This window comes from Pararge aegeria, chromosome 1 (assembly GCF_905163445.1).
Source record: "Pararge aegeria chromosome 1, ilParAegt1.1, whole genome shotgun sequence".
NCBI lineage: Eukaryota > Metazoa > Arthropoda > Insecta > Lepidoptera > Nymphalidae > Pararge > Pararge aegeria.
In genome coordinates this window covers 18,135,188-18,149,713 of record NC_053180.1, presented here as the reverse complement: position 1 = coordinate 18,149,713, position 14,526 = coordinate 18,135,188, and the positions used below count along the sequence as shown (strand labels likewise).

Below are 14,526 nucleotides of genomic sequence, written 5' to 3'. Positions count from 1 at the left end.
TGGCAATCGAGGAGTTGTAGGTATTCGTATATCAAACTACACTGACAAAGCAAAATAAGCCTAATGTGTCGCAAATCCTGTAATTTTTATTTTGCAAACGTTCTGCCAGAAGCCCGATCTAGACAATTATAGGCAAATCTGAGCTTTAACACAATGCCAATAAAATCCACTTCACTCCGATGTTAAAGTGTTTTCATACTCGAAAACGACTTCTCGATTGCGAGCGAGAAAATCTTGTTACTGGCTACTGGTTAGTACCCGTAGTCTTAGTACAAGATTTTCTAGCTCGCAATCGAGGACTCTTTTTAGCTTATCAAACCCTGTATCGTCAAAGTAAAATGGACCTAATGTCACTTGTTTTAGAGTCGCTAATCCTGTAATTCTGATTTTTGTTTCGCAAACGTTCAGTCAAATCCCGTCCTGAAGAATTTTAGCATTCATTATTGACTTATACGAATTAACTTGAGATTAATGCATTGCAAATAACATCCATTTTACTCCGATGTTTAAGTATTTTCATACTCGAAAACAATTCTATTCGAAAATTGTACTAAGGCTAGTACGTAGTTTTACCCACCTACGTAATTGTACATACATTAACCATTGTTTTCCTTTATAATGGCTGATGGGAATTGAGGGAAGTGAATTCATACCTATGGCCAACTGGATAGTTGTTAGTATAGATTAGAGATTTGGCGTTTAGTTGGATGTAAAAAGGCCGACTATTATTCGAAGACGATCACTGTTTCAATTTAAAGATATTTTGTACTTTATAATCAGAAATGCTGGGCAAATTAACAAAAAAAACTAAAATTCTTTATTCAAATAGGTACCTACGCCTATCACAGGCACTTATGAAGCGTTTGCACTAAGTATATATCTCTGCTATTATTATTGCTAGGTGATTATGATAACCATATTCGTTAACTTTAAACTTAATAATGCATAAATAAAAATACTACGACATTACACACATCGCCATCGAGCCCCAATGTAAGCGTAGCTTGTGTTACGGATACTAAGATGACTGAATAATATTTTTATGAATAATATACATAGGTAAACACATAGACAATACAGATAAACACCCAGACACTGTAAAATATTCATGTTCATCACACAAGCATCGCTTTAGCGATAAGACCGCCTTTGCACACCTAAACTAGTTTTTTTTAAATTATTTTTGTAAATGTGTTTCTTTGTATTTTGTTTTTGTGTGTGCAATAAAGAATTTAATAATAATAATAATAATAATAAACATTTTCCAGTTGTGGGAATCGAACTCACAGCCTTGGACTCGGAAAGCAGGGTCTCTGCCCACTGCGCCAATCGGCCGTCAAAAAGATAAGAGGATTTCGAACGCGACCGTGTGTGAAGAGCCACAACAAACTTTCGCGGTTTTTTTGGTTTATCACTATCTCACAGTAAATTAATTAATAATGAAGCTATGAAGTAAGAGCTTTATCGTTCATGACTGTAATCCTTAATGTTATAATAGGATTTTTAGTATTTTTCTATACGCTTTGGTTTTATATAAACATTGTGAACTTATTGATTTATAGCCAATATTTCATTACCATGTTCACGTTATTAAGGTATGTAGGTACGCATCAAAAGTGCCCTCTATTGGACTATTGCTGTAAGCAATCTCTTACCTTTTAAAAAGGATTTACAGCAAGAGAACTGTTGTTTTGATAAATTACTCTGATCTCCCAAACTAGTATATCCAGAGTATTGTAGAGGTCAAATCCCTACAAATTACTTATGTCAAGCAGTGGACCTCTATGTTAGAAAGAGACAAATAAAAAAGTTATGTGTTAAATTCATAGTCGTGAATCGCGTCGTTACTGGCTTTGCTTGTTTTACGAAATGATCCGAGAGAAGCGCACTTCTAAAATAATGGAAAAAAAACTGAGAAAATTTGGATGGATATTTGTTGAATGACAAGAACGGCTTCACGGATCTGGATGATTTTGTCTCAGAGAACGATATTGGAATACCACATCCGCCACTTTATATTTTTATTTATATTGCTATTAATGTGAAATTTATTAAAATAACTGTTAGAAATGTTGTAATATATACATAAATACAAAAATGTATAGATACACATACATAGATGATTGAAATAAATATACATAATATATAAAAGTAGATTTTAATACAACAAGCAACTTCAAATGCCATTACTTAAAGATATGTGAGCATGTGCGATGTTTTCTCGTTTAAGCAAGTGATGCTATATTTGCTTAAAACGCACGTAACTTAGAAAAGTTAGAACAGCGTGCGGATTCGAACTAAGTCCTCCGAAAGTGAAGTCTAAGTCCAACCCACTGAGCCTTATCTGTCTTATATCATAATATCCTTACGTTTAATAGAGCTTTTCGTGACGGAGCTCGTCCGGGAAAGTACCGCCGCCATGTTTGTTTCTACCACCAAGCAGCGTCGCTGTTTAAATATGCTGTATGTGCTTAGTATTATAAATTAACTAGCTGTTGCCCAATAAACTTTTGTTTTTTGATGTGGCATTAAATTTAGAATAGAATAGAATAGAATTTGTTTATTTACCAGAACAACACAAACAGTACAGTGTAACTTAAAAAATTTGTACATAATTGTTAATAGCTTAACAATTTAGCAAAGTCTATGATGTGTCGTGCCAATAAAAAGGTTCTGACTCAGCTTAATGTTCCGGATACTAATGTACCCACGACGCTGGTATTCTGTCAGTACCTATTTAGTTGAGGGAAGTCCAGTTATGAAATCACATATAAAACAATAAAAAAAATATATATATATAAACTTTATAAAAGAAAGTAAACTTCATTATGGAAAGAAGATGAAATGATGATTTAGTTGTAGTTCTAGAAAAAACAAAGTATTCAGTATCGCTAAGCCTTAAATGAGGGGTTTGCTGCTGTCCGCTGGGGAGTTGTGTCCCCAATCTCCAACCACATTCATCAGATCTACACAAAGTTTGGGCAAAATTAAACACATATTATAACCTCTATAGTACAAAAATAATTATTAAAATCGGATATAATTTGTCGGAGTTATGGTGTAAAATCGTCAAACACTTTCATCCCCTCTCCTAAAAGAACCGAATTAAAGTATTACTTCTAATACTTCCAAGAATAAGTGTACAAAATTTCACGAGGTTCGGTTAAGTAGTTTTTGCGTGAAAGCGTAACAAACAAACTTCCATTCACATTTATAATATTAATATCTTACCACGTGCCTATTGCATTTTCCATAAAAAGCTACCGTTTTAAAGAGAAAACTCTTTATTTAACATGACTACATTACAATTATTTAAAAGCGGTTTCTTTGTAACGTAAATAAATTAAATGAATAAATTTACTTCTATTCGTGTTGCATGTCATTTTCTTTAGAAAGCTATTATACTGGAAAACGTTTATTTCTAAAGAAAGAAAGAAAAACTTTTATTTGGGTATACACACACTTTAAAATACATCTTATAGTCTGCACAACAATTACAGGTACGCTGTGATCCCAGAATGGTCTTCACTCAGCTGTGTCTGTTAAGACCCAGCTCTGATCTTATGTAAAGCCAGACGTGACGTTTGGACGGTAGGCACTGACAGAGCAACGCTTAAAAATACGGATAACGGATATGCTATAAAATAATCTAATTTAAAAGTGGTAATTTTAAAAATTGAAAAAAATCCTGTGCAATTTATTCACACGGCAGAAGTGTAACTTCTGAAAAGTAGCCTACGAGAGATTGAGGTGGATGTAGAGTATCAGAACTATTAGGATAAATGTAAGGTTTATTATTTAGTTTCCATGGTAACTAGAATAGGTGAAAAAATTTGTTATGATTTTGAAATATTCTTTATTGGTGCTGTGCTCCTATTGGTCTTATCGTGATTATATATAGCCTTCCTTGATAAATAGGCTACCTTACACTGAATATTTTTTTTTTCAAATCATACCAGTAGTTCTTGGAATCATCGCGTTTAAGTAAACAAACAAACATACTCTTCAGCTTTATATATCAGTAAGAAATTCAGTGAATTTATGCATACTGGGTAGCTTACCCGGTCAAAATTTTCAAAATATATTGAATGTACAGAAATCTTCCAGTTACAGTTTTATTAAAAGTATAGATAGATAATAAAAATTTTATTTATGAGAATGTCATATGTACACTATGATATAATTAAAAGGTGTATTAGCTGTATGTCATAATCAAAAATAAGAAGAAAATAAAATAAAGAATTCTTTCACAGAATAATAACACTTATCAACCAACCAGTCGTGTAATTTAGCTTTGAACTTCAAGAACAGTAACTCTTTTAAAGTTGTTGTTAATTTATTATAAATCATTAAAATACAATGATAACAACTATTTGAATGATAACAACTATTTTGCATGGTGGATAATAAATTTTATATTGTTATCGAGTATTAAATGATATGATTAACGACTTAAGACACCGGGAGGTATCTTTGCATCGTTCGAGACCATGTGGGACTGCGGTTCATCGATAATGCAGTCGTATTTATATCAATATACCCACCAACTCAATGTCATAAACATAAATATCTCGAAAATATGAATTTATAGTTATCAAAAGTTTTACTGTAACATTTACTACATTTCCACATATCTCGAAAAACTTTCTTCTATACCTTTTTACGAAGCATAAAAGTCTATCGCGTGCTTTTTGTATACTAAGGATACCGTTTATTTCCGCAGCGCTACGTAGGATTGCCAGCAATGCTGAAGGCCGGCGAGTACTCGCCCAACAACCCGCTGATCCGCGGCGAGAGAAACTCCGGCGATGTTCTCCTCGGCCTCGGCGAGTACGAGCGCCGCCGCAACACGCTGCGCAAGATACGGCAGCGCCAGTACAAGGAGTACCTCGATCAGGTAAATATTGCTGGGCTATTTGTTGCACGCTCCATTCCACAACCGCGGAGCCGCGTTGGCAGAACCCGCGGCAATAGATATTTTACAGGTTACAACATGAACACAGCTATAAAATAGCTTTTGTAAATTGCTAAAAAACTAGGACCAAGAACTTGACACTGGTCTGGCCAATTTGATGAAATTACACTCGTTCTTTTTTATGTTGTAGTGACTTCAGCGAATAATTTTGAAAAAAATCTACTTAAGACTTACCTTTATAGGCATTTTAACACACTCTTTTAATTGCTGACTATACTTATAAGCTATGTGGATTTTTTGTTGCCCGATTATAAAAGCCGGTGTAATATACCCACTGTACCTCAAAAATATTAAAGTCCCGATTTTGTTATTTGCAGCAAGCAAAAAAGAAACAAGAGGCCAAAGAGCAAGCGGAACGCGAACTTAAGGAGAGGGAAGAAAAAGAGAGACTTCGTGAGGAGAGAGAAAGAGAAAGATTAGAGTTAGAGCGAGTGGACAGTCCGGAGAGAAGAAGATCCAGTGTCAGCCATTCTTATGTGTCGGGAGCTAACAATACATATACCACGTAATTATACAAAGTTTTTACTACCCTATCGGCAAAGCAGTTCGGCCAAGCGATCAAGGGCTGATTTTACCTTTCGCTTTGGGAACCAAGGTTAATAAAACTATGTTTTATACACACTGTTGATACAAACTGGAGTACTGAACCCAGTTTAATGTATTATGGAGTTTAACTTGCTTTATCGCGTTTAGCTTCGATCGTTTTAGTGGCAAAGCAGTTCGGCCAAGCGATCGAGGGCTGATTTTGCCATGCGCTTTGGTTTATATATTATATATAACCAAGGTTAATAAAACTATGTTTATAAACACTCAAACTGGAGAACTGAGCCCAGTTTAACGTATAATGGAGTTTAAGTTGCTTAATCGCGTTTAGCTTCGATCGTTTTAGTGGCAAAGCAGTTCGGTCAAGCGATCAAGGGCTGATTTTACCTTTCGCTTTGGGAACCAAGGTTAAAAAAACTATGTTTATACACACTGTTGATACAAACTGGAGTATTGAACCCAGTTTAATGTATTATGGAGTTTAACTTGCTTAATCGCGTTTAGTTTCGATCGTTTTAGTAGTGGTAGAGTTTTTTGTGACAGAGCTTGTCCGAGGAAGTACCACCGCCGTGCTTATTTCTGCTGCTAAGCAGCATTGTTGCAATGCTGTGTTCCGATCTGAAGGCCGTGGTTGCTGGCGTGATTAAGGCTCAACTCACACCGAAAGAGCGTCGAAGCGCAGCGAAGCGGAGTGTAGTTTGAATTTTAACTTTATTTTCATTTCTATAATACTTATTATCGCATGAGTAAACTCAAACGAGTTTATATGATGGTTTTCCACTTACCATCAGGTGGGCCATCTGCTTAGTCCGCCAATTAAAATATAAAAAAAAAAGTTTCACCGGTAAAATCGGGCTTTGGTCCTTCGGTACAAAGCCAAATAGAAACCCATTAGGTTGTGAACCGATGCAAAAGTAGAGTGAACGAGAGTGAGAGAGAGTTCCAGAGATTAGCTCGTTGAAACCAAAATTGCAAAGTACCTAACTAACTAACTTAACTTAAATACTTTAACTGGATGCTGACATTCCCTGATATGATGATACTGAATCGTCGTCATCATCAATGATCACCATCCCATTGTAGGCCTACTTCAAGGCACGTGTCTCCTCCCAGAGTGAGAAGTAAAACTATCATCTAACAAGCCAGCTAACAGGATAACCCGTTATCATCTTAAACTGCATCATCAGGTAAAGACCTGTTGGTAAATGATAACTTACAGTTAAAAAAGAAAAATTCATTGTTGTCTTGCAGGAAGGTGGATACGGGCGTTCAAGTAGACCACCGAAGCAATCCGCTGTCGGTGGCCGTGCAGACCGACGACGACACGCTGTACAGAGTGAGTTATTCTTTCTATTACTTAATTTCTATACATAAAGTGTTATACAAGACTATTTGGAAAGGGAGTTTGTTACTAGTATTGTCATTGTCATTTTTATAATGAAAAACGAACAAAATGCACTGTAGTATTAGTATTTATTATGCGCTGTTATTAAGGCGGTGATAGCCTAGTGAAGTAATAGTTTAGTGAAGGGGTCATAGTCTAGTGAAGCGGTGACAGCCTAATAAAGCGGTGATAGTCTAGTGAAGCGGTGATAGCCTAGTAGCGCGGTGATAGCCTAGTGAAGCGGTGATAGCCTAGTGAAGCGGTGATAGTCTAGTGAAGCGGTGATAGAACAGTGAAGCGAAGATAGCCTAGTGAAGTGATAGTTTAGTGAAGCGGTGATAGTTTAGTGAAGCAGTGATAATCTATTGAAGATTTGATAGTCCAGTGAAGCGGTGATAGTCTAGTGAAGCGGTGACAGGCTAGTGAAGCGGTGATAGCCTAGTGAAGCGGTGATAGTCTAGTGAAGCGGTGATAGAACAGTGAAGCGAAGATAGCCTAGTGAAGTGATAGTTTAGTGAAGGGGTGATATATTCTATTGAAGATTTGGTAGTCTAGTGAAGCGGTGATAGTCTAGTGAAGCGGTGACAGGCTAGTGAAGCGGTGATAGTCTAGTAAAGCGGTGATAGCCTAGTGAAGCGGTGATATTCTAGTGAAGCGATGATAGCGTAATGAAGCGGTGATAGGCTAGTAAAGCGAAGATAGTCTAGGAAAGGCTTTACTTTTGGGAGGCCAAGTTTGAATTTCATAACGTCACGCACCTCTTCTTCCTAAATTATGTGCGTTTGAAGTAATTAAGATATCACATGCTTCAACGGTGTAGGAAAAAATCGTGAGGAAACCTGCTTGCCTAAGAGTTCTCCATATTGTTCTCAAGGGCGTTTGAAGTCCAACAATCTTCACGGGGACAGCGTGGTAGACTACGGCCTAAAAACCTTCTCATTCTGAGAGGAAACCCCCTTACTCTGGGGCTAAATGGCGATGTGTGTAATTTCTAGTATATTTTTATTATTATTTATTATACGCAAAAATCGGTAATAACAGCTAGTAGGTAATATAAAAAAAACTCACTTCGTATATGTACTTTTCAGGTAGCCCCATCTCCAGTCCAACATCTCTTGACGCAAGCGGAAAGGGAACTGTCCCCACGCACTGTGGGCGATGAGAAACAAATGCAATACGCATCCCAGCAGTGGGACTGGAAAACGTGGGACAGAAACAACGAACGACGACGAAGCTATGGGGACTTTGATGGTAACTGCTTATCTATTATAAGGGTTATGAACCCTCATTCCTCTACAAGTTAAGCCTAAACTTTAATTTCACCCGACAAATACCAAAGTCAAATATTTCTTTATTCAAATAGGCACATTGATGGCATTTGTTATATATGACATAGAAGTGAGTTGACGGCGATAATTCAATTCTTTAACGTAAAGCTACGAGGGTTCGAAACCTGCCATGGTCTAAGAATAATCCCACAACAAACCTAACCGGTTTTTTTTTTGTTATCACCATCCCACATTGTCATTTAATAGTTTTAAAGAAGCCACCTGATTCTTTACACCCAAGATTCTTTATCGTTAACGTAGTCCTTAATACTATACCTAATAGGACTTGTCTATAACCTTACAAACTTTGAACTTATTAAGAGACATCTCCAAGATATCAACTGGTAAATTATTGTAAAATTGCAGATAATTTCCTTTAAATGAATTACTTATTTTGTGTAGTCGTAGTATATTGCACTGAAAGTTTATTTTAATGATTGATGGCCTCCCTGGCGAAATGGTGAAAGCTGTGAATTTAATCAGGAGGTCCCTGGTTCGATTCCCGACAGGTGCAATTTGGGAATTTATAATTTCAGATTTTTTCTGGTCTGGTCTGGTAAGAGGCCTTGGCCGTGGCTAGTTACCACCCTACCGACAAAGACGTGCCGTTAAGCGATGTAGCGAGAAAACCTATTAGGGGTATGCCTACTATACTCCCTAACAGGTTAGCCCGCTACCATCTTAGACTACATCATCACTTACCAGGGTGAGATTGCAGTCAATGGCTAACTGGTAGTGTAATAAAAAAATTAAAAAAAAAAACTTTTTTGACTCCTGCCTGTCATTGACGTCGCTTTTCCACTGAATGACACATTTGGTAGCGCCGACCATAGACAAGATGCTAAGCCAAATTGACAGTCTGTCGAATCTGGTTTCGGCGTAATCTATGTATAGATATAAACCGGCCAAGTTCGAGTCCGACTGGAATGACAAACTGATACTTTCGCATTTATAATTGATAGAGTTTAGTAAAATATAGTTATAATGTATGTTGATAGGTGCTTAAGAGTCTACGCTAGTGCATTAGGAAAATTCCTGTAATACGTAGTCGTAAGTTGAAAAATAAATAAAGAAATAAATAATATTAGCAAGGTTTTTTTTATTCAGACCGCATGTCCGTGGCTCGCAAGCCCCGCGACAGACTGGCGTCAGAACTCCGCCACAGCTACATGCCGTCCATATTTGATGCGGAGGCCATCCGACTGAGGAACGAAAGGGTTGAGAAGGTAAACAATTTTTTTTAATTTTTGAAATTAGGTTCGAATCCCAAGCCGATACATCTAACTTTTCTAAGTTATACTATGACAATATACATATCGCCATCTAGCCCCAAAGTAAGCGTAACTTATGTCATTGTGACTAAGATGACAGATGAATATTTTTATGAATAATAAATATAAATTCTTATAAAATACGTATATAAAACCAAACACTGAAAAACATTCATGTTTATCACACATAAATTTTCCAGTTATGGGAATCGAACACACGGTCTTGGACTCAGATAGCAGGGTCGCTGCCCACTGCGCCAATGGGCCGTCCAATTTATATCGGTTTTAAGCAATTAAAATATCACTTGCTTTAACAGTAAAGAATAACATCGTGAGGAAACCTGCATACCAATTTACCAAATTTTATACGTTGTTTTGTTATACTTTTCTTTTTTTATGTACTTTATGTGGTGTTCAATAAAAAAATATTCATTCATTCATTCAGTCATAACTACCTGAGAGTTATCCATATTTTTCTCAAAGGCGTTTTGAGTCCACCAATCCGCAATGGTCCAGCATGGTGGACTACGGCCCTAACCCGTTCTCACTATGGGAAGAGACCCGAGCCTTGTGGATTGGTAATGAGTTGGTATGATGACCGCTTATCAGGTTTTACTTCGTACTTGAACTCTAAATGGCTTAGCAGTGGTAACTAGATGACCGAAGCCTCAACCATACAATTTCCGACTCTACTTGTGTTATATAGTTTATTGTTGTTCAGGAAGCAGCGGAAAGACGTCACTCCTACCAGCAGGAGCTGAAGAACCAAATCCTTGAGCAGCAGAGAATAAAAGAAGAGAGAAAGAATAGAGAAAAGTAAGTCTTTTGATTAAATTTTTCAACCGACCTTACAATATAAGATTTTTTGAATCTTTGAAGCGGTGATAACCTTCCGACTTCGGCTTTCTCTCGAGGGTCCCGAATTCGCCGCACGCACCTTGAATTTTTCGGAGTTATGGGTAATTTTATATTTATGCAATTTAAATATGACTTGCTTTAACGGAAGTGAAAAACATCCATGTTCATCACACAAACACTTTCCAGTTGTGCGAGTCGAACCCACGGCCTTGGACTCAGAAAGCAGGGTCGCTGTAAACATACAGGTGAAGCTAATAAAAAGCGAGTTGCAAATGTATGTTATGTTGTTCAGAATGTTGGAGCAGGCGGAAATGCGCAGACTTGAAGAGCAACTGCGATCGCTGAAAATGGCGCAGGAGAGAGAGATAGACAGACATCACGAGATAAACACCGAGGTAAATATATAATAATTATTTATTACCATACATATAGAAGCGGTGATAACCCAGGTGGTAGCATTTCGACTTGACTTACGGGATGCCTCGTTCGAATCTCATAGCTCAACATTAACTAGACTGTGAGATGGTGATAACAAAAAAAACCTGGTTAAGTTTGTTGTGGGCTCTTCTTAGTCCGCGCGGGGGGCGCGTTTGGAATCCTCCTAGCTTAAGTTTTAAGTTAACGAATGCAGTTATCACCATCACTAACATTAGTGTAACATGTTAAATGTATGAACGCTTCATAAGTGCTTGTAATAAGGTCTACATGAATAAAACACTGTATTATCATTTATGAAAATGTAGATTATTTTGCTATAAGTACTCCGCGAAAAGCAGGAGAATCTGTGCGTGTAATATAATTTTTTTCAGTCTTTATACTCAAACAGATCTTCGGTAATGTACCCTCTGCGCACGTTTACCATAAATAATTGTTAACAAAAAGTCATTGTAAGTCGGAGCGTTGCAGAGAGTACATTGCGGAAGATCTGTTTGGTGTGGAGAACAAAGATTGAAAAAATATAAATTACACCATACATATTTTCTCCTGCTTTTTTTTGCGGAGTATAGAAAATTAAGCTGAATTGTAATAACATATCATGGAATTCCGAAAAGTAACGCCTGCTTCTATCCAATGCATCACTTACCACAAGGTGCGATTACAGTTAAGGTAGCAATTGTAGTTGAATAAGAAAAACTATATCTCATCCTCCTATGAAAAAGAATCCCTGAGCCAAGCAATGGGGCACTAATATGATGATTTTGCATTTTTAATCATTGTTAATTAAATATTCCAGGTGAAGGAGAACGCAACTGAATACGAAAGAAAGAGAACAACTCTCCAAAAAGAAATAGATTTAGAACATCAAGCTCTCTTAAATGCTGCTATCCACCCTAAGAGATACACTAATACATCGAAAAGCGACTCTCCAGTACATTCCAAACTTCCATTTTTCTATCAAAAGCCTCCATATTCCACTAATATACCAGATAATTCAATTTTCTCTAAAAACTACGATGTCGAAAGCTACCTGAGAAGAAATCTTAATCCAGCCAAGGAAAATTTATGCTCTAATAAAATAGATAACAGGAATGTAGTTATAGAAAAAGCCTTAGTTCATGAAAGACCGAGAGAAATGAGAAATTACCCGGAAAATATTGATAGGGTATACGAAAAAGAGCAGCCACAGTTTCCGGATTATATTGAAAGAGATGCGAGAAATTTTGCCGAAACTATTGATAAACCGACGAGGAAATCCACAGGAAAAACTGATAGGTTCCAGGAATATTCTAAAGATGTAAGAAAAATTCAGGAAAAAGATACGAGAAAATTTTCGGGAAACATACATCAAACACTTGAAGATTCCGTAGATTTCAACAAAATGTCGGATAGTATGGTGAAGATGAGGAGTCGGGATGAAAAAGTGGCTGATACTTTGCCTATTCCTGTTCTGAGGCATTCTCCAAAATTAAAGGTAAATTTCGAGAAGAAATCGTCGGAACTTAGTGAAAAAATGCAGATGGTGGAGGATAAATGGAAGGTACCTGTAGTACAAAAGAATATACTAAAGTCTTTGCCAAACGAGAAAGGTAAAAACGTAAGTATTCTTACACAGCTGGGTTCAATAAGACGCCAATTGCAGTTGGAACAGTTAAAATTAGACAAAATGCTGTCTAAAACGCAAAATTGAATTTAACATATTTCTTTTTACATTTGGTGTATACAACGTGTAACCGAATTACGAAATACTGTTGAAGGCCAAATTACCCTGTAAAATTATTAAATCAAAAGAAGCATTAGATATGTGAATGTTATATATAATTTATTTTTCCATACAAACTAATCCAAAACATTCTAAGTGCTTACTTATGACAACCCTATTGAAGACAAAAGACCGACACGCGCAGCACCTACGCTACCCTAAAGTGACAGGAGTCATTTTATTTTAATTTTGCATGTGATGTTAGGGTTGTATCTGATTTCTTTCAGTATAAACTACGGTATACTCAAAAACTATTAGTGTTTCGTTTTCACAGATAAGTCTCATAGACGGTAAATAATGTACCTCTAAAGCCTCTGAATTATTTCGGTTTTCATTTACACGTTGTATATGCCACAAATTGGTGCCAATGATGTTGTACACAAAACTCAACCAAAACTATAACATAATTGTGCTACCCTTTTCCATAAGGAACTTTGTAAATAATACAGCACAACTTTGACATCTGTCAAATAGTTCTAGAATCATGTACAACAAAAGGCACCATAGATATAGCTTAATAAATAATATTGTTTTTTTTTTTGTATAGAAAATGTTGGTTTTGAATATGGAAAATAAATAAGTTAGATTTTTTATAAATGTTATATTTTTGTTGATTTTTTCTGCATGCGCATGATTTATTGGTACGCAATATCGTTTGCGAGTCCCATCTCATATAACCTGTCTGATCTATGACCCTAGACAACGACAACGACTCCCGATCGGTGCTTACGTAAATGTAGAAAATAATAAAATATGTTGTATGTTGTAGACCATAGACTTTTCATTAAATTTTATGTTGTAATATTTTGGAACAATTTTAAACAATGCTGTTTCCCGTTTTAAAAAATTAATAATATTTATTATGACTGCCTTGTATTTTTTATAGTCAAAATATAATGTTTTTAGACTAAGAATATTATTGCGTCCTAAAATCGTAAATGAATATTGATAATGGATAAGATATTCGTCTAAAGCCAGGCAAGGTATATCTTAAACTAAATTGAGTGTGAGAGAAAAGGACGTTCTTAAGATGCTTCTTATAATTTTCTCGTTAAAAGTACCTTGTGAGAGAAAAACCTTATCTCTAACCTTCTTATTAAAAATCCTTTTCTCACCTACTCAAATAACCTCTTACGGTGTTTACATTTATTTAGACTTGCTAGCTGTGCTGTAGTAATCATGTTACCGTAGGAACACCACATTATTGTTTTACTACCGATATTCGTAAAAGTTGTCTATTTCTCAAGAATACGCCTTATTTTAACTGTCCAATAAATAATAAATAATAATAAATAATGTTTAGCTAAATAATGATATTAGATTGTAAATAAAAAAATACCCAAATTTTTGATAAAATCAAATCAACAAAGATGTAACCGAGTTTAAAAATGAGGAACCTCTTAGATCAATCTTTTGATTCTTTAAGTTAGAAACTGAACTAAAACTAATGGAACTGAAATGGGTTCTGTTTCAGAGAAGTATGTTCTTGAAGCAAGATGCCCAAATCAGTGTATTTCAATGTAAAATGACTTCTCTGAAGTTGGTTGAAAAAAATAATAATTTGCATTAAAAATAATATTATTGTAATTTATTTTTATTTTCTAACAAGGTAGGTGATACAAACCATTTTTGTAAAAGAAAAAGGTATTTTGATCATCCCTTTCTTGTCTTTTTGTATACATGCTATTATTATTTAAAATATTTACATTCTCAAATGTTACAATTTTTAATTATTTATTGAGAAATATTTTTTTATATAAATTATTGAGGTATTCTTTAGTAATTTTAAATTAAATTTACTACGGAACAATTACTGTTTATAAAATGTATATCATAAAATGTAGCCAAATATCGCCATAGATCAGGGTTTGTAAACCGTTGGCATGCATATAAAAGCAACAATAAAAAAATGTTTCTATGTTAGCACGTGGTTGCAACAAAGGTTCGCTATCCCTGGCTGTTACCAA

General features: G+C 35.7%; 1 protein-coding gene across 2 annotated transcripts in view; it reads left to right on the top strand.

Moving 5' to 3' along the window:
• LOC120626427 (trichohyalin-like) overlaps nucleotides 1–12,607 on the top strand; it is a 36,574-nt gene extending 23,967 nt beyond the window's left edge. For both annotated transcript variants that reach the window (XM_039893955.1, XM_039893963.1), the window contains exons 3-10: nucleotides 4,724–4,897; nucleotides 5,293–5,480; nucleotides 6,770–6,854; nucleotides 7,991–8,153; nucleotides 9,338–9,456; nucleotides 10,223–10,317; nucleotides 10,652–10,754; nucleotides 11,594–12,607. In XM_039893955.1, the coding sequence (XP_039749889.1) occupies nucleotides 4,724–4,897; nucleotides 5,293–5,480; nucleotides 6,770–6,854; nucleotides 7,991–8,153; nucleotides 9,338–9,456; nucleotides 10,223–10,317; nucleotides 10,652–10,754; nucleotides 11,594–12,487 (1,821 nt within the window). In that variant the 3' untranslated portion in view covers nucleotides 12,488–12,607. The remainder of the gene's footprint in view (nucleotides 1–4,723; nucleotides 4,898–5,292; nucleotides 5,481–6,769; nucleotides 6,855–7,990; nucleotides 8,154–9,337; nucleotides 9,457–10,222; nucleotides 10,318–10,651; nucleotides 10,755–11,593) is intronic.
• The last annotated feature ends 1,919 nt before the right edge of the window (nucleotides 12,608–14,526 follow it).